Raw genomic sequence first — 19,301 nt, 5'->3', positions numbered from 1 at the left:
GTACTCTATCCTTGAACGCAGTTGGCTCTTATATAGGTAGAGAATTGCATCAGCAGTGAGATATCTACTGGAGCGGTAGAACAATCCCACCATTTTCTCAGCAGTTCTGACAATGGATTTGATGTAAGTGTTCCATCTCAGATCAGGAGTAAAGGTCAGACCTAAAAGTTTGTCAAAACATTAAGCCTCCTCAAGACGAGAGCTGTTCATTTCGATTGATGCCAGACGGGGATCAAAGCGTTGATGATGGAAAGATAGAAGTTTGGCCTTAGATGCATTAAAACTAACCAGCCACCTCTTTCCCCATTATACCACGTGCTTAAGATTAGAGGAGAGAGAATCAGGGAGAACTTGGTCGTTTATGGCCTTTGACGTGTTGCCGTAGATGGTAGTCATAAGCATAAATGTCTACAAATGATCTTAGGATGTGATTTGGGAGATCATTGATGTAGATCAAGATACACACCAACAAACATCTTTAAAATGTTTCTTCCATGTCAGATATGGGCTATGATCATAGCATTATGACGCGATTTTGGTGCTTGTACATGAGTTGATACCTAAAAACTGCATTTTAAATAAAAACACTATTACATGATTGTGTTATGCCAAAATTAATTTTAAAAATTCCAAATATTAGAAAAAAAATGAATGATTACAAAATAAGATTTATCGAATAATGCAGTTTTAGTGGTTAACAAACTGACTTATCTCCCTTGCTTTAACTATCTCTATTTCAAATTAGAAAATGGCAGAGCAATAATGGTGTTTTTGTTTTATTTTTGTAAAAAAAAAAAAAAAAAAATTTTCGCAGACCTTCTACGCTATCATTTTTTGTAATTTTTAAAAACTTTTTATTAATTTCAATATGACACATAAGTACATACTAGTGTTTTTACTTGAAAAGCATTATTTTATAATGCACAAATGCCATGATTTTCTTCATGTACGTAAATCTGACATAGTAAAAAAACGTTTGAAACTGAATCATGAAGCAAATGAAACATAAATTAAATTTATGAATAATTCTTTTGAAGATACTAAGAAGTTAAAGCATACATTTTCCAAGATAACTTGATTTTGCATTAAATAATTTAAAAAAGGGTTGATATGCTACAAAGCAAGACGACCAAATCCACACCATCCTTTTAACCAAGCATTCGAGTTTCTTAAGGTAGAGGACAGACTTTATGACTGTTGTTTCTGAATTTTTGAGATGACGATTGATAATTTGGATGATTCAGACTAGTGTGGACAACACTCAAAAATATGATTGTGAATTTCTTAGGACTTCCATGGCTGATGGAATGAGAACATGATACCCCCATGAATTAAATAAAGGGTTCAGTCTGAAATTCCATGCAAATTCCCAAGTTTGACAGAAAGATTTACAAGTTAGACATGAAGACGGTCAGAGGTTACATTGGTCGAAACGTGCAAATAACACTCAAGATGAGAACAGTTGTTCAAATGTTATAATTTATGACTTTTTGTTTTCTGCTCAATTAAAATATGGAAACATTTTTCATCTCTTTCAGGTGAGTACATTGTCTTCATGGAATGCAAAATCTGCTGTGCTTAGTTTTTTGCAAGCAATGGTCTTCAACAATTTCTTTGTGCTACACACACCTTTGTACGTTGAAAAGATCCGTTCATTGCTCATGTTGCTCATCTGTAATGAAAGACTTGAGGTAAGTTTAACGTACTCTAGCCTCCCATCCCTGTTTTGTTGATGTTTTTATTTTTCCTTTACTGACCTCCATGCTCGTAAACAGTACTTTGTTTTTTTTTTTCACATTTTAATTAGGATTAGCAGTGCTATTCGGCTTGCCCAGAATGAATGTAACAACTTTTATCCCTCTCTCTTCCTCCTTTCCCTCATCCCTCACTTTTTTCTCTGTCCCGCCTATTCCTCTCGCTGAACAGTCACACACACTTTTATAGATTCATCAAAGAATGAGTTAGCATAAGAGAATTAACTCTTTGATTTAAAAATCAGTTACTTTACTTTTGATATATAAATTGGGCTGGAAAACCGGTCTTCTCTGAAATCAGCACCAGTTTAGGGTAAAAGAATGATCTTTTTTTTTTTTTTCCATTAGATTTTAAATATTATTCATCCAGAGCAACACCAATCAAGAAAATATCAACTTTATGGGTGTTTTGTTTTTTTTTTATTTTTAGTGAGACATGGCGTGGAACAATAAAATAGTCGCCCTAGGAAAGACATGATTCCATTTCCGTTCATAAAAACTGGTTTTCGTTTTTTGTTGCAGACCATCTACTAGCTGACCAGTTGTGTACAAATCACAGGAGTGGTAGGAGCCTTCTATCATGTCTAAAAGTGACAGTATTCAATGAGTGAGCGGAGATGTGCCACTGTACAACTCATGCTCTCTACTAATCTAAGTTATGACAACAGGACCATTGTCATCACCCTCAAAATGCATCGCTGGATTGCCACGAATAACAGGGACATGCCCAGGGTGATGAATACAAAGTTTACGGCCATGATTATGATCTTTGGTATGGTTTCAAGTGAGAGCCACATCATGACACCTCACATTTTCAAAGTCGGCTTGAAAGTCAACACCAAAGTGTACCTAAATGTGCTGAAGAGTGTAGTGATCCCCTGGTGCAATCAGGTGGCTGCTGGCAGACCCTGGATGTGGCAGCAGGACTCTGCTCCAACCTACAAGTCCAAAGAGACCCAGGCTTGGCTTCAGAAGGAGTGCTATGACTTTGTACTCTTCTCTCACTGATTCCCCTCCTCCCCCCCAACCTGAACCCGCTGGACTACTTTGTTTGGTCATACGTTGAGAACATTACCACCAATAGCTATGGCTAGCGATACTTTTCTGAGAGCACTTCGTTCAAGCTTCTTGGCTTAACGTTCACAGGAAACATGAGTTGGAATAGATACATGGAGATTATTGCTTAGGCTGCTGCAAAGAAGGTGGGCTCTCTCTATCGTGCTAGAAAGTTACTTATGCCTGAAAGTATCCTGTATCTCTACGAAGCCACCATTTGCCCATGTATGGAGTACTGCTGTCACATTTGGGCTGGTGCATCTGCTACTAGTCTCTCGCTCTTGGATAGGGTTCAAAAGAGAGTAGCCAACCTAATAGGTCCCGAACTGTCATCTAAACTTTAGCTCCTGTCTCACCGATGTAATGTTGCATCCCTCTGCCTGTTTTACAAGTATTTTAATGATGGATGCTCTGACAAATTACAAGCCCTCGTACCTCCTCGACGAAAATACCCCCGACAAACCTGACAAGCAGCAGAGTCTCACCGCTACATGTAAGAAAGCCTTTTACTCTAATAGCTTCTTCCCCAGAACTGCAGGACTTTGGAATTCTCTTCCGGTTTCATGCTTTCCCAACTGTACTGACATGCAGAAGTTCAAGTGTAATGTGAACAGACATCTTGTTACTAAACTCCCTACGTAGTACCCCTGCAACTTAAGTCTCTGATAGTAGCCCCCTACATCAAAGTGGCAACGTGCCTTGTTTGGGGTGAAAGTGTAATAAAAAAAACCATGACCTCCCACAACACCAAAGCCAGGCTGATCACCACCATCTGCCGAGCTTCCGCCGGCGCTTGTGGAAAAGGCATGCTCCCAGTTCCATATCGAGGCAGTGATTGAAGCTGGAGGTGCCTACATTGAATAGATGTCAGCTCTACTACATAATCAAGATACCTGAATTTATTTTTTTCAATAAAAGTTTTAAAATAAAGCTGTAGTTCTTTTGTTTTATTTTGTTTTTTTTAGGGCGACAGCTTTATCGTTCGACCCTGTATACAGATAACTGCTTTTTATATAACAGAACATTAAATCAGTTCAATTTGTTTTCCATTTCTCTTTTTTAAGGTCCGACAGTCAGCAGCTGACACGTTAAGTGGACTTTTACATTGTGGATTTTTAGAAGTGGATGATAAATTATTAGTAAGTATCTCTATATATTTCTCCTCTCTCTATTATGGTCAACAATGAAGGGACTGATTACAAACAAATGGCAAAAGTCATCAGGCAATTATACAAATGAGAAATGGTTAAATGGACCCTTGGAGAATCGCATCAAACCTTTTTTTTCCTGGCAGTAGTGTTTTCTACTCTTTCTGTAAAATTTTTTAATGTTCCCATGATCACTGTGAAATTTACTTCTATGTGTATTGTTTCTTAAGAACAATGTACTCTGAGAATATCAATTATCTTTCCTATAGAATTACATTTGGCAACTTCATTCAGCATTTAAGCAGCGATAGTAGGTTGATATGCTGTAAACCAAACCAATCAAACTCCCACCTGCACCAAAAAAAAATGGTAATCTCTGAGAGAATGGTATCATGACTACTACTGCTACTACTACTACTACCCCCCCCCTCCAAAGTATGGTGAAAGCAATGTCAGGAAGGATATCATGACAAACAATACTCCTCTCCAAGGAAGAAGGAATGCCTGGGAGTATGGTCTTATAACAGAACAGCTACTACTCTTCCCTCCTTTTTGAATTAAGCATTGAAAGATAGTATATTAGTTTTAATTGGTATAATAAATTGAGCATTAAAAGATACTGATAGTTTATCCATTGGTGCCTGTTTGAAGCCAAAACTAGGCTTCAGATAGATACCAAATTTCCATTATTAATATACAATATGTCTTCAATAAGTTTCCAGACTTTTTTTGTACAGGTATTTAAAATTGTCATAAAGTCTTGAAAATTTAGTGTTATTGCTATATATCTTATAAGATGACTAATCAATTTTTATTATTTCACATTCAAAGGAACAGCTACAGCAGGAATTAAAATACACTCTACTAAAGCCTGATCGGCGTAGCTGATGAATTTCAAAAATGCAATCTGGATGTGAAGACACTTTAAAAGAGCGATATGCAATTCTGTTTTAAACTTGGACAAAATGCCATAGAAACGTATGGAATGATACAGACTGCTTTTGGACCATCTTGCATGAAACGAGCACCATTTTTTGAGTGGCATAAGAGATTCAAGCAAAGCAGGGAATCCGTGAAGGATGATGAGATATTTGGAAGGGGGTAAGGAAGTCGGAACACCAGAGTCGATTGACCAAATAAAGAATTTCATGGATATAAGAACCATCATGTGTCTATAGAGACTAAATGCACAGTTTGATGTCAGTATGGAAACTGTACACATTTATTTTCAAGGAACTGAAGATGCGGGAGATTTGCACAAAGTTTATTCCAAAGGTGCTCAGAGAAGATCAGAAAGAAAGCCATCGTGACAGCAGGGAGATGGTTGAGCTCATTGAGATCTTGCACTCCAGACTTTGCTCCCTGTGACTTTTGGTTATTCCCTAAGCTTGTTCTGAGACAATTGAGATGAAAGAGACTTTGATGAGGGTCATTCACATGCTCACACAAGAGGACTTCCATGGAGCCTTCCAGTTGTTGGAGCAGTACAACAAGTGCATTGCAGCTGGAGGAGATTACTTTGAAAAGAACTAGAGTTTCATGTATGTAATATCAATAAAAGTCTGGAAACTTATTTAAGGCACCTCGTAGATCATTTTTTATTTGCAAACACCTTCACTCATGTATACTTTAATCTATATGGTTTATGAATATATCTTTGGTAGTTTCTGATTTTTAACTGTTCACACACACACACACACACACTACCCTTTATGTAAGTAACAGATTTTTGTATCCACATTTCTGCGCATCTTTTCTATTGTCCGATTTTTTTTCACAGCCACCATTTGAGAGTCTAAGCAGAACAAAACTTGGAGTGACAGACAGTGGTTTTGGCAAACCGAAGGATGAGGCTGTTCTACAGCGTTTGATCCATCGCCATGCTGGTGTACTCGGACTCTGTGCTTGTATTGAGGCCTACCCTTATGAAGTGCCTCAGTTTATGCCACAACTTCTGGTCGACATCAGCATGCATGTCAATGATCTGCAACCCATTCAGGTCAGCATTCAACTTTTTCTTTTTTCTTCTCTCTTGTTTTCTCTTGCTTTTTCTTTTCTTTTCTGTTTCCTTTTCTATTTTTCAAGCTATTAATGTCCACCTATCATGTCCCTACAATGTCAATGATTGCCAGAAACTGAAACCCTTTCTTTGATATAAAATAACCAGTGTTTACATTCCATACCATGGCTGCCATTTGAATTTGTCTGTGAAACCTTTGTGGTGATTGAATTGCAAAGTGATTCCTACAAACGTTAAAAAGTAAATTGTTTTAATTGCTTACCTTCTTTCTTTTTTTTGCTTTGTTGGAAACTGTTCTTCATCACTTTCAAAAGCAAGAAAGTTTCACAGGAAAGTGTGAACTCAAAATATATTCCAACCAATGAAAATCGTTCCAAACCCCAAAAGTAACACATCTATGTGAAAGTAATGAACCAATGCTAACTTAAAAAATCCTATAAAACCTGGTAACAAAATCAGGGGGTTTTGTTCCAGTCGTCACTAGCTGTTCTTTCACAGAAAAAAAACATTGTTCAACTTCCCTCTCATGCCTTTTAGCTAAGGGAGGCAGAAAGGACTGTGACTTGCATACCAGCATTCTCTATCTTGTGTACACAGACACAATAGCAAGAGTCGGAGGAACAGAAAAGAATTGCTACTCACTCACATACACTAATAAGATCATGATAAACCAGCACGCGCACACACACACACAATAGAACTTTGAAACAAACTTTGACACGTTTCTCATTCAAGAACAAAAAAATTTCAACAAATTTGGGTATTTGAAAGTATAATTCACATCTCTGTAAAATTGTTGATATAAATATATTTCTGTTTGTTAATTCATGTTTTCTCATTTTCATTCAGAAAATCCCATTGTTAACTTGGCTCTTGCTAACTGGTGACCCATTCATAATATTCGTGTTTTTATTCATCTTTTTCATTTGCTAATTTAACTACATGTATATTAACTCTTAATGCTGTTCTTATCACTTTTCAAAGACGTTACTATCACCAAAATAAACTACCTGTAGCTAGAATTGACAGTATAATTTAACTAGAGTTAAATTTTAGCCAAATAGATATAATCTTAATATAAAAGGAGGCTACCATCAACAGGTGCAGTGTAAATGAATAAATCTGTTGGCTGCCTAGTAGATTTAGGTCTGACTTTTAAAATTTTACACACTGTGGATATAAATATTTTATAACTAATAGCTCCCAATAAGGGGTGGTTATATACTATATTTTATTTTAGTTTTATGCAAAGGGATGGAAGCCCTTGCAAAAATTCAGATATCTCCAAATTTTGTGAAAATTTAACAACAGGTATAAGACATTAATTCACAAATATTCCATATATTATTAATATAATATATATTAGCAGATTGGGTTGACCATCATCTGATGGGTTGAGGGTACCGGATTGACAGTTCCTGGCTGCTGTTCCTGACTGGTAGTACAGGAGCCCTAACTCTTTGGTTGCGCTTAGAGTGGCTGCTCCATCAACAGTTGAATAATATTGGGATGTTTTTAGTGCCATGTCGCACATGGAAAGCGACCCTGCACTCATCCCTGGTTGGATTTTCTGAGGCCACAATCTTAGTAGATGGAGGGTCAGCTGATTGTCTACTTGTGTTGCATGTCTGGTATTCTGCATAACCACTTGTTCAGCACCTCTTATCTAAATTGAAACTCTTAAAAAAAAAAAAGAAAATGATAAAAGTACAATCTAAATTCTCCAAATTTCAGTTTGTAGTATTTAACATTTTAAAATACTACAAACTGAAATTTAGGGAATATTTGTGAATAAATGTTTTCATAATATCAGCACAATCTCCTATTTTGAAAATCCAAACATAAGATTTACATTGAATTTTATCCGTAGATATTAGACACAAATTAAGGAATATTGTTTGAATTTCATTTTTTTAAGAACCCTTTTTAGATATAAGATTCCTAAATCTTATATTTAAAATCCATATTCTAATTTTGATTACATTATATGTTGAATTAAATCTTTGTGAAGGGCTATAAAAAGGAATGCAAAAACTGTTCTGTTCAGGGAATTTAAGAAAAAAAAAAATTACATTTATTAATTTATCAAATGTTTAAAAACAAGTAATAAAATGAAAGATTTTTAAAAAAATTAAGCCTTTTTTTTCTCCAGATGAAATAACTAGCAAAATAAAAAATATAGAATTGCTAGTTAACATCAACTTTGAAAATTTTAATGTTCGAAAAAGATATTAAAATTGTAGAAAGATATATTGAAAAGTGAAGTTTATGAATTCAAATTTAGTCAAATGACAAAAAATCCATGAAATTGATGTGAATCAATCCACTTAAATCAGAATCTAAAAGTTCTTAGAAAAATTAGATGAATTAATAAACTAAATTTTTATTTTTCAACATTTTAGTTTGACTTAAATGTTCTATTTATAGTATTGATCATTCTTTTATCAAGATAGGATCTAATATAAAATATCTATATTTATAATCTCTATATAAAGTAGTAGTGTTCATGTCTGTGTATGCAACTCTCCTACAGCCCACACCAGGGAACCAATTATGACCAAACCTAACATGATGGTCCCCTGCCTAGGGATAGTGCATGCCATTTTCCAAGGTAAATATCAATGGTCAAGGTCATAGCCTATGTATATATAATCCTCCTACAGCTCGCATTACTGTACTGATCATGACCAAACCTGAAATGATGATGATTTCCAACCTAGATATGGTGCACACCATTTTTTAAGGTCATACTTGATGCAGTTCTTACAACATCCACAAGGGTGCCTGCGAGCATACAGAAAAATAACATGCTAAGTACGGGTATCTTTGCTAGTTTATTATCTTATATATGTCATCATGAGATTTATGTAGGTTTTTTTTGTGTCCAAGTGTGAGAGCTCAGTGTGGAGCAGAGCATACATAAGTTTAAAAAGAAAAACTCCAATATAAACTTAGTCCAATCTCATTTGTTTTAAGTGCATTGTCCATTGTTTTGTGGAAAGCAAGATTCATTCTCTTCATCGCATGACTTTTCAAGAACACATTGTGTCATGTGAACCATTTGCTTGCTGCTACAGTTTTTATTTCAGCCATTGCAAAAAAGTTTTGATGGGTGAAAAGGATAAATGAAACTTTTTTTTTTTTTTTTTTCAGCCTTAAAAATAGGAATTAAAATCAGGAATATATATTTTACACGTGAAATAGGCTAATTCGGCAAATATTTAAAGGCTAGTGTAGAACATCAAAAACATGGAAGTTGTCAGGGTGGAATGATAAGTGTTGCCCTAAAATAAACAACACTACAGCTTTATTTTAAAACTTTTATGGAAAAAATCAATTCGGTTAACTTGATTATGTAGTAGAGCTTACGTCTATTCAATGTAGTCGACTTCAGCCTCAATCACTGCCTCGATACAGGTCACGAACTGGAAGCATGCTTTTTCTACAAGCGCTGGTGGAATATTTGGTGGATGGTAACTATCAGGCTTACTTTGGTGTTGTGGGAGGTCATGTTGGTGATGTTCTCGATGTATGATTAAACGAAGTAGTCCAGCAGGTTCAGGTCGGAGGAGGAGGTGGCCAGTCAGAGAAGGGTACAAAGTAGTAGCACTCCTTCTGAAGCCAAGTCTGCCGTTCTTTGGACTTGTGGGTCGAAGCAGAGTCCTGGTGCCACACTCCGGGTCTGCCAGCAACCATCTGATTGCACCAGGGGATCATCACTCTTCAACACATCCAGGTACATTTTAGAGTTGACTTTCAAGCCGACTTCGAAGATGTGAGGTGGCATAATGTGGCCCTCACTTAAAACCACACCAAAGACCATAATTGTGGCTGGAAACTTCATTGAGCTGTGCCTTCAAGTGTTGAACTGTCCAGATTTTCATTTTGAGGGTGCTGGCAATGATCCTGTTTTCATAACTTGGATCAGCAAAGCATGAGTTGTACAGTGGCACATCTCTGATCTTGCTCGTTGAACATTGTGTCACTTTCAGACATGATAGAAGGCTCCTATCATGCCTGGGATTTGTACACAACTGACCAACTAGTAGATTGTTTGCAACAAGACAAGAAAACCGGTTTTCATCAAATGGAAATGGAAACATGTCTTTTCTATGATGACAATTTTATTATTCCATTCTGTAAATACTAGATGTACCTATGATTCATAGAATCATAACACTTACCACTGTTCTACCTTGATTTCATTTGAAAGTTCATATCTGTTAAGACATTTTTCTTGCATACCTGAAGATAATAATTCTCTTTACTTCTGCGTGGTTATTATTTTTATATAGAAGTAAAGAAACATTTTGCCATCTGATAACATGTCTATGGTGTGTGTGTGTGTGTGTGTAGTTATGCTGAGAAAAATCATATTTTCCAGAATGCTCCAAGAGACGTTTTAAAATATTAGAAAGTGATTGAATCAGAATAGTGAGAGAACATGAGAGAAATACCTAGATAGTTAAGAGAGAGATCAGTGACTTGTTTAAATTACAGCTAAGTAGAACAGGAATTTTTTTTTTTTGCTTTCAAACATAATTCAATCTCAGTATTAAGGTTTATTCTAACATCTATTTTGTATTATAGTATATAGATAAAAAGCCATATGAAAACAAACTTTGTTAGCCTAGGAAGATGTCATGATAATGAACGGCTATATACTATACTACTTCCCCGAAAAAAGGTGGTAATACCTGGGAGGATGATATCATGAAAATAGAGCAGATACTGTACTATCTCCTCGCTAAAATGAACATTAAAAGATAGTATAAAAGTACAATATTAACAAAATTAATAGTGTAGTTTCAGCTTCAAACAGGCAGATACCAAATCTCCATCAGTAATAGATGGGGAGAGAGGTATCATAAGTATATCTACCTCAATTTGAGCATAACTTTTTTACGTGTTGATTTTTTTAATACAAATCCGTGTTTGTCGAGTATTTGGTTTGAAGTCGTTATCTTATTTTTTTTTCTCTATAGATGACAGTGAAGAAAACTTTGTCCAATTTCCGTCGTACGCACCATGACAATTGGCATGATCACAAACAGAAATTCACAGATGATCAACTGCTTGTCCTCACAGATCTGCTTGTTTCACCAAATTATTATGCATAAAATAGGATATGCATATATACATATTCCATCTGTGTATACTTCAGTAAGTTTTTCTCCCTCTCTTTCTTTCCCCTCTCTCTTTCTTCCCCCCCCTCTCTTTCTTCCCCCCTCTTCCCCCTCTCTATCCCCCCTCTCCCCCCCTCTCTTTCTTCCCCCCTCTACCCCCCCCTCTCTTCCTCCCCTCTCTTTCTTCCTCCCCTCTCTTTCTTCCCCCCCTCTCTTTCTTCCCCCCCTCTCTTTCTTCCCCCCCTCTCTTTCTTCCCCCGTCCTCTCTTTCTTCCCCCGTCCTCTCTTTCTTCCCCCGTCCTCTCTTTCTTCCCCCGTCCTCTCTTTCTTCCCCCGTCCTCTCTTTCTTCCCCCGTCCTCTCTTTCTTCCCCCGTCCTCTCTTTCTTCCCCCGTCCTCTCTTTCTTCACCCCCCCCGTCTTTCTTACCCCCTCCCTCTCTCTGTCTTTCTTCCCCCCTCTCTCTCCCTCCCTCCGTCTTACCCCCTCCCTCTCCCCCCTCTCTCCCTCCGTCAAATAAAATGACAGGCCACAAAAAAAAAAAACTCAAACTATCATTCGATGGGACTGCCAAGGATCTAAGGCAAACATAAAGATAACTAAACCCAAAACACCCAAATAACAAACTAAAATACAAACATGACACACAGAATCATACCAGATAGAAATGAAACAAATAATATAATCCAGTGGAATTGTCATGGTTTAAAGGCAAACCTAAATGAGCTCACTATTCTACTCTATAACTTTCTTCCAGTAGTAATCTGTCTCCGAGAAACCTTTATGAAATCGGATGACAATATAAAAATTTAAATCAGTATAACTATATATACACAATACTGGACTTGGAGCCTGTGGAGGTACATCAATCCTTATTAGAAATGACATACCCTAAAGTCAAATACAACTTAATACTAAACTAGACTACTGCAATGAAAGTAACACTCCACAAAACCATCAACATTTGCTCACTATACATACCCCCCAATGAAAGCATCTCCGAAACAGATCTGAGCAAACTAATACAGTAACTTCCAAAGTCATACATCATTATGGGAGACTTAAACAACCATAATGAGATATGGGGAAGTGAAAAACAAGCAAAAAGGGAAAAATTATAGAAAATATAATAACGAAAATCTATACCTCTTTAATGATAAAACACACACTTATTTACACCCAGGAACTCGTACATTCACATCAAGTGATTTAACATTGTGTGATCCAACACTTGCCTTGGATTACAAATGGAATGTACTAGAAGAGCCATATGGAAGTGACCACTTTCCCATTACACTGGAAAACAATGATCCAATGCCAGAAAACAAAATACCCCAATGGAATTTACAGAAGGCTGATTGGAAAAAATTCCAAAATTTATGCCAGACTAAATTACCAACGGATAACCCAAACCAAAATAATATCACACATTTTACTAATACACTGTATAATATTGTGGAGGAATGTATTCCAAAAAGCTCTACCTCCCCAAAACATAATAAACTCTGGTTTGACGAAAAATGCAAAGTAGCCATCAGAACTCGTCGAGCTATGCTAAGGAAATTCAAAAAAGAACCAACTAAAAAAAATCTCGATAAATATAAAAACAGTAGAGCTAAAGCTCGTAAAATCATTAAAGAATCGAAGCGAACATCATGGAAAAACTATGTATCAAAAATAAATACAAATACAAAAAGTAAAAAGGTCTGGGACATGATCCGTAAAATCTCAGGTAAAAGTAACAGCAACCCTACTAAACACCTGATCTATAATAACCAAAAAATTACTAACAAGAAAGAAATGGTAAATTGTCTTGCTGAAACTTTTGCAAAAAAACTCCTCCTCCAAAAAATCTAACCAAAAATTCCAAATTATTAAGGAAAAAGCAGAAAAGGAAAAACTCCAGTTTCAGACAAATAATACAGAAAAATACAACCAGCCATTCTCTAAAAATTAATTGAAAGTATCCCTAGGCAAAGCTCATGACTCAGCTGTTGGCCCTGATCAAATCCATTATCAATTTATAAAACAACTTCCTGATACGTCTACAGATTACCTACTACAAATATTCAATGATATTTGGGGAAGTGGCAACGTCCCTGAAATATGGAGGCAGACCATAGTAATCCCTCTACCTAAATCATCAAAGGTCTCTACAAATCCCATGAATTACTGACCTATAGCACTCACTAGCTGTATTTCCAAAATAAAGGAAAGAATGATTAACAGCAGATTAATATGGTACCTTGAGAAAAATAATCTGATTACAGATTATCAGTCAGGATTTAGGAATGAAAGAAGCCCCATGGACCACCTGATCCGGCTAGAAACCTTCATCAGAGAAGCCTTTATCAAGAAAGAACATCTTACGGCAGTCTTTTTCGATATTGAAAAACATACGACTCTGCATGGAGGCATGGCATTATAAAAGATCTACAAGAGTTTGGATTAAAAGGCAGAATGCCCATTTTCATCACAAATTTTATAAATGATAGACAATTTAATGTACGATTAGGTGATACTCTATTCATCAGTAAAAAACAAGAAACGGAGGGGGGGGATACCACAAGGAAGCATCCTGTCTGTCACACTTTTTAGCATTAAAATAAATAACATCGTCAAAAATATAAATGTAGGAACAGAATGTGCCCTCTGTGGATGATTTCCTGATCTGTTATAGATCAAAATATATTACAAGAATAGAAGGCCATTTACAACTGTGTCTAAACAAAATAAATGAATGGACAACAAAAAATGTTTTTAAATTTTCAAAAGAAAAAACAAAAGCCATTCATTTCTGCCAAACCCGGAAAATGCATCATGACCCAATACTAAAACTCGATAATGAAATTATACCTATAGTTGATCAGTATAAATATCTGGGCATTATCTTCGATAAAAAGCTAACATTCATTCCCCATATTAAATACCTCAAACAAAAATGCAACAAAGCCATCCAACTCTTAAAAGTAGTAGCTCCTACAGACTGGGGTGCAGACAAAGACTCGGTAATTAAATTATACAGATCCTTTGTCAGATCCAAGTTGGATTATCGATGCTATATCTATGGATCCGCAAGAAAGTCCTACATAAAGGAATTAGACACAATACATCACCAAGGACTAAGATTGGCTCTAGGAGCCTCCCCCACCTCCTCAGTGGAAAGTTTATATGTAGAAGCAGATGAACCCTCATTATCACTTAGAAGAGAAAAACTAGGACTACAATATTATACAAAATTGGCTTCATGTCCAACTAATCCTGCCTACAAATGTGTCTTCCACCCCCAATACAAAAACCTCTTTGATAGAAAAGAACATTTTATAAAACCATTTAGCCTACATATGGAAGAATCCATAAATAAAGCCCAGATAGATATTGCAACAATACACGAATCTGTAAAACCTAAATATCCTGGCTGACAAAACAACCAAAAATAATATCAGACCTAATTAAATACCCTAAAACAAAAACCAGTCCAATCATCTATCAAGAAAAATTCCAAATAATCAAAGATAAATATCCCAAACACTCAACAATTTATACAGACGGTTCAAAAGATGGAGATAATGTTGGATGTGCAGCCATACATAATAAAACAATCCTAATCAAAAGATTACCAGACAAAGCATCGATCTACAGTGCTGAAGTATCAGTCATTGGTATGGCACTTGATCTTATAGAATCTTCTAAAGATGAAAGATTCATTATCTGCTCAGATGCCAAATCAGTACTCGAAACACTGGAAAACAGGAAACCAACGAACGCAATAATCACCAAAACTCTAAATAGATTTGATGATATTCCTAATGATAAAAACATTCTCTTTTGTTGGATACCCAGTCATATCAACATAAAGGGTAATGATAGAGCTGACAAAGCAGCACTAAATTTGACCATAACCAATAAGATCCCTCATACCGATCTAAAACAAATCATTAACAAATATATTAGAAACACATGGCAAGAGTCATGGAACTCCTGCACTAGAAACAAGCTATACCAAATCCAGGAAACCATAGGAAAACAGAAACCAAACAAAAGAATGACCAGAAATGAGGAAGTTATAATAACAAGACTGAATAGGTCATACCTCTATAACACACTCCTACCTACTCAAAAAAGAAGAAGCCATACTTTGCACACCCTGCCAGGAACCATACACAGTAAATCACATATTAAGAAGATGCAAAGACTTGAAAACAAACCGACTGAATCTATATAATGAAAAAACTGTAAAAGACATATTCACTCATGTAGACCCAACTACTCTTCTCAAATATCTGAAGATAACAGGGTTACTCAACAAAATTTATAAAAAAAATACCTTATCTAACTATATAAACATAGACACTGAACACCAGATACATACATAAAACCTATAACTATTAATGTATATAAAAGACTCTGGCATTAAATGACCACATAAGTTGATATGCCATAAAACCAATCAATCAATCAACATAAATTAGTTGCATTAATGATAGTTGAAAGGAATAAAATCATCCCTTTTGAAAAGAGGTTAGTTTATTGCTAATCACCTCTATCAAACAATGCTGACAAGGCTACCCATGCAATTATTGTAGGCCAGAATGCTTTTCCTGTAGGCTGCTGGCTCTTCAAATCCTGCTGTCTGACTCTAATATCACATTGCCATCCCTATTGTGGATGGGAGATAAATATCGAGTCATTTAATAGAACGGCCAATCATATAGGTCTAAGATGCACTTACCATGGAGTAGGCTGAAGAGGTGCTACAATAAAACTGTCCAACTTTAGGCTGGTAGTGTTCCTCTCCCTCATCATACCAACGAGAAAAATATCTCCCAACCTTCAAGATAGGATCAAAGTACAGTATCTGTTCCTTACGAGAAACAAATCTTTCACTTGTAATAATTCATGTATGCAATATATTGTTTATAGCATTTTTATTTTAAAGAGAACAGGCATTAAGACGCTAGAACTTCAATCAAAGAAATCTAAGTGCGTTTCTGTTTCAGGCAAGTTACCTTCTTTTTACCTCTGTTATGCAAGTTCTCGTGTAGAGATGCGAGAACAGGATAACAAGATGACTTTGAATCCAGGTAAATGAAGATGTAGATATATTACTTCTGTCCTTGTTGCGACACACAAATTGAAATAATATCGGACTAAGACTGGTAGGTGTAATTTGTATCATTCTATGCATTGCCTCCTTGTAAATAAAATGTCTGTCAAGTCACCTATGAGTCTCCTCACTTCCTACACTACTTTTGTCATTCATGTGCTAGATACATGCACACATGTGAATAATTTTCTGTAAGGCATTAATAGGATTGCCAACTCCCTATTCATAAGTTATATTTTTTCAGGCTCTATGAACTTGTAGTGACTGCTACATACGGCCGGAACAAATCTTCTGAGGAACATTTTCATAACAATCACTGTTTCCAACGCCCACGATTATCAGAACGTGCAAGCGCACAACGTTGCGATTTGCTATATAAACTCAAATAGTTATCACTTCAGCTTCTTTTTCTCAGTTTCCCAATTTCAGTTGATGTTGACCTAACTGAAAGTCTGGTCATTGTCAGATTAAATCCATTCCTTCCACAATGGAAAAAGCTAAATGTGCAAAACAGTTATTCAAACATCTTCATAAATTCTTACGGAAAGCACAGATTTGCAAAGCCTCTCATTCCGTATATTTACCATTTTCTATCATACAACTATTCTTGAATAATATACACTAGTGTTTTGGGTTTTTTTTCTTTTTTCTTTCTAAAAGCTCTCCCTCCCAATTGAACTTTGTTTATCTTAGAGTAGAATTCCCACTTTCTCTGAAAAATGTACACAAAATCTTTTATATTTTTTTGGTGCTTGTCTAGAATTCCACCTATATTAAAAAAGCAAAACAAAAAACAAATCTGTATGATGTATGTACCCATGACAGAAAGAAAATATTGTACACCAACAATCACATAAATCGATCTAATAGTTTTATTTTTAAATAAGAAAATCAAATTTTGTGCTCAAAAAATCAGTACGATATCATAAAAACAAGGGAAATAACTCTAAATAATTCAAACTTGAGATTTTAGAAAGCCATTCTTAATATGCAGACATTGGAAAAACTTATGTTTGCTTAAAAATGATTTTCTTTATAAAAAAAATTACTTGATAAATTTATATGATTTTTGGAAGACATTTTTTTCCATCACATATATGGACATTGTACAGATATTTCTCTATTTTGTTTTTTTTGTTTGTTTTTTTTAATGTAGGGAAATTCTGAATAAGCATTTATTGTCTTTTGTCTTTGTAACAAAATATTAATTTTTTTTTTTTTTTTTTCAGGTAGGCAACAAAATTGTAAATCCTTTTTCCCTTTTTTTCTACGAAAATGATGGCATCATTTTCGACTCGTGTTGAATGTCGATAAAGGTGCTGATCTACTTGAACAATCAAAGAGATTCGATGCTGGCACTGCTAGTTGTGAAAGGTTGCCGCTTTTATCAGTATATGATTGATGTGGGGGGGGGGCATAATCTCCCTCCACCCCACCCCCAACCTAATTCTTTCGCATTCTTATATCAATGAAAAAAAAATCTAATTTGATCTTGTAAAAAGAAAAAAAAAATCATCTGCTGCTCCAAAATGCAATTTTCAGAATAAACTAATTTTTTCAGCTTTACAAGAAAAATAAATAAATGAAATTTAAAAAAAAATGTAAATATTTCTCACTGTTCTACAACAAACTTTTACCCCATTTTTAAAAAAAAGAAGCAAAAAAGAAAACAGCAACAAGACTTCACGACTTTTCTCTTGCTAAATCCCCACCCCCAAATAGTTGTAGGATATAAATCGCCATTGTTCAATTTAATTTTTCAACTTTTTCCAAATACAGAAGGTAGTTATCCAACCAGCATTTTTTTTCTTTTTCCAGAAATATATTTATTAAAGTATTATTTATACTTGTATTTCCTTCATCAACTCCTAATTCTAACCTTCCCTCATGTAACGATTTTAGGCAGTCAAAATGGCTGCCCTACATACTTGTGTCTGAAATTTACAAAATTCTGAAAATCTTACAAGAACAAACTATTTTTTCATTAATTCTTTGTAATAAGAATTGTTGACACAAAAATGACAACATAGCATTTTTTTATTTGAAAAAGTTGGAGAATTAAGTTGAAAAATAACAGATGATAAACCGCAAATATTTTTTTCACCTTTTTTTTAAATTTTTATTTAAATTTTTTCCTCTTGGTTAAAAAAAGAAAAAAAATATATATATATATTCACTTATTTTAACACGGCGCCTCTTTTCCGTTCAAAAATGTGACTCTTTTTCAAACGCAAAATGAAAAAATTATGACTGTACAATTTGTAAAATAACAAAATGACAAACCCAATCTAAAAAAAAAAAAAAAAAAAAACTTTTGACAAAAGTGGTTTCTTGATGACGGCAAATTTCACGTTTAATTGAAACCAAAATCAAAATAACACTCTTTGTTTTCGTCAGTGTTGAAATTGATGTTTCGTAAATTATATAAACAAATGGACTTTGTTGGGTTTGTTTGCCAACTTTTGAAATTGCAGATTCCACTGTTTATGAATGATCTCTATTTTATATGAATGATTTTATTATTATTTTTATTATTATTGCTACTTACATTTTTTTCTGTACAGCCCCCTCTCCCTCTCCGTATTTGTTTTACCTTCAAGCTGTGATGAATGGGAATTGATAAAAGATATTTAAAAATGGGGAGGGGGGGTCATATATGTGTGTGCTTCTTTTATGGATAGAATGGGGGTTCGTAATAGACAAATTAGTAAGCATTGCATCTGCTTTTTAATTGAGAAATGGGATGCGGATCGCTTGTTTTGTTGGGGATAACTTAAGCAGATAATACAAACGTTTTATTTTTTAATTCAAGCTTAAAATCAGATATTTAAAAATAATTTTTTATGACTTGTGGAAAACAACTTCAGTTGGATTTGAATCTGTTGCAAACACATCAAATCCAAGTTAATCCTTTTGTTTTATTGATTGTTTTTAGTCATAATATGCTCTCCGATATTACCTGGTTACGATCAAGGTGTAGTATTTGTCCTGGTCAATCTTAGGAGACCTTCCAGACATTACTTCCTCTTTTGAGAGATAGGATTCATTTATGATTAAAGCATCCTCATTGAGGAATGCCAAGCTTAATTTTG

At 35.1% G+C, this 19,301-nt stretch overlaps 1 protein-coding gene across 2 annotated transcripts in view; it reads left to right on the top strand.

Annotated features, from left to right (window-relative positions):
- The window catches only part of LOC145260526 (proteasome activator complex subunit 4A-like), a 220,073-nt gene extending 201,723 nt beyond the window's left edge, over nucleotides 1-18,350 (top strand). The window contains exons 43-47 of one of the 2 annotated variants that reach the window (XM_080118719.1): nucleotides 1,539-1,691; nucleotides 3,875-3,949; nucleotides 5,739-5,957; nucleotides 10,964-11,141; nucleotides 17,439-18,350. In XM_080118719.1, coding sequence (XP_079974845.1) covers nucleotides 1,539-1,691; nucleotides 3,875-3,949; nucleotides 5,739-5,957; nucleotides 10,964-11,098 — 582 coding nt within the window. In that variant the 3' untranslated portion in view covers nucleotides 11,099-11,141; nucleotides 17,439-18,350. Of the gene's footprint in view, nucleotides 1-1,538; nucleotides 1,692-3,874; nucleotides 3,950-5,738; nucleotides 5,958-10,963; nucleotides 11,146-17,438 lie in introns of both variants that reach the window. The other variant, XM_080118720.1, reaches the window with a different exon arrangement.
- The last annotated feature ends 951 nt before the right edge of the window (nucleotides 18,351-19,301 follow it).

The sequence above is a fragment of the Euprymna scolopes genome, chromosome 36, assembly GCF_053919585.1.
Source record: "Euprymna scolopes isolate OS-2025 chromosome 36, ASM5391958v1, whole genome shotgun sequence".
Lineage (NCBI taxonomy): Eukaryota > Metazoa > Mollusca > Cephalopoda > Sepiida > Sepiolidae > Euprymna > Euprymna scolopes.
Note: the sequence above shows the minus strand (reverse complement) of the source record. Positions and strands in the feature narration are given on the sequence as shown.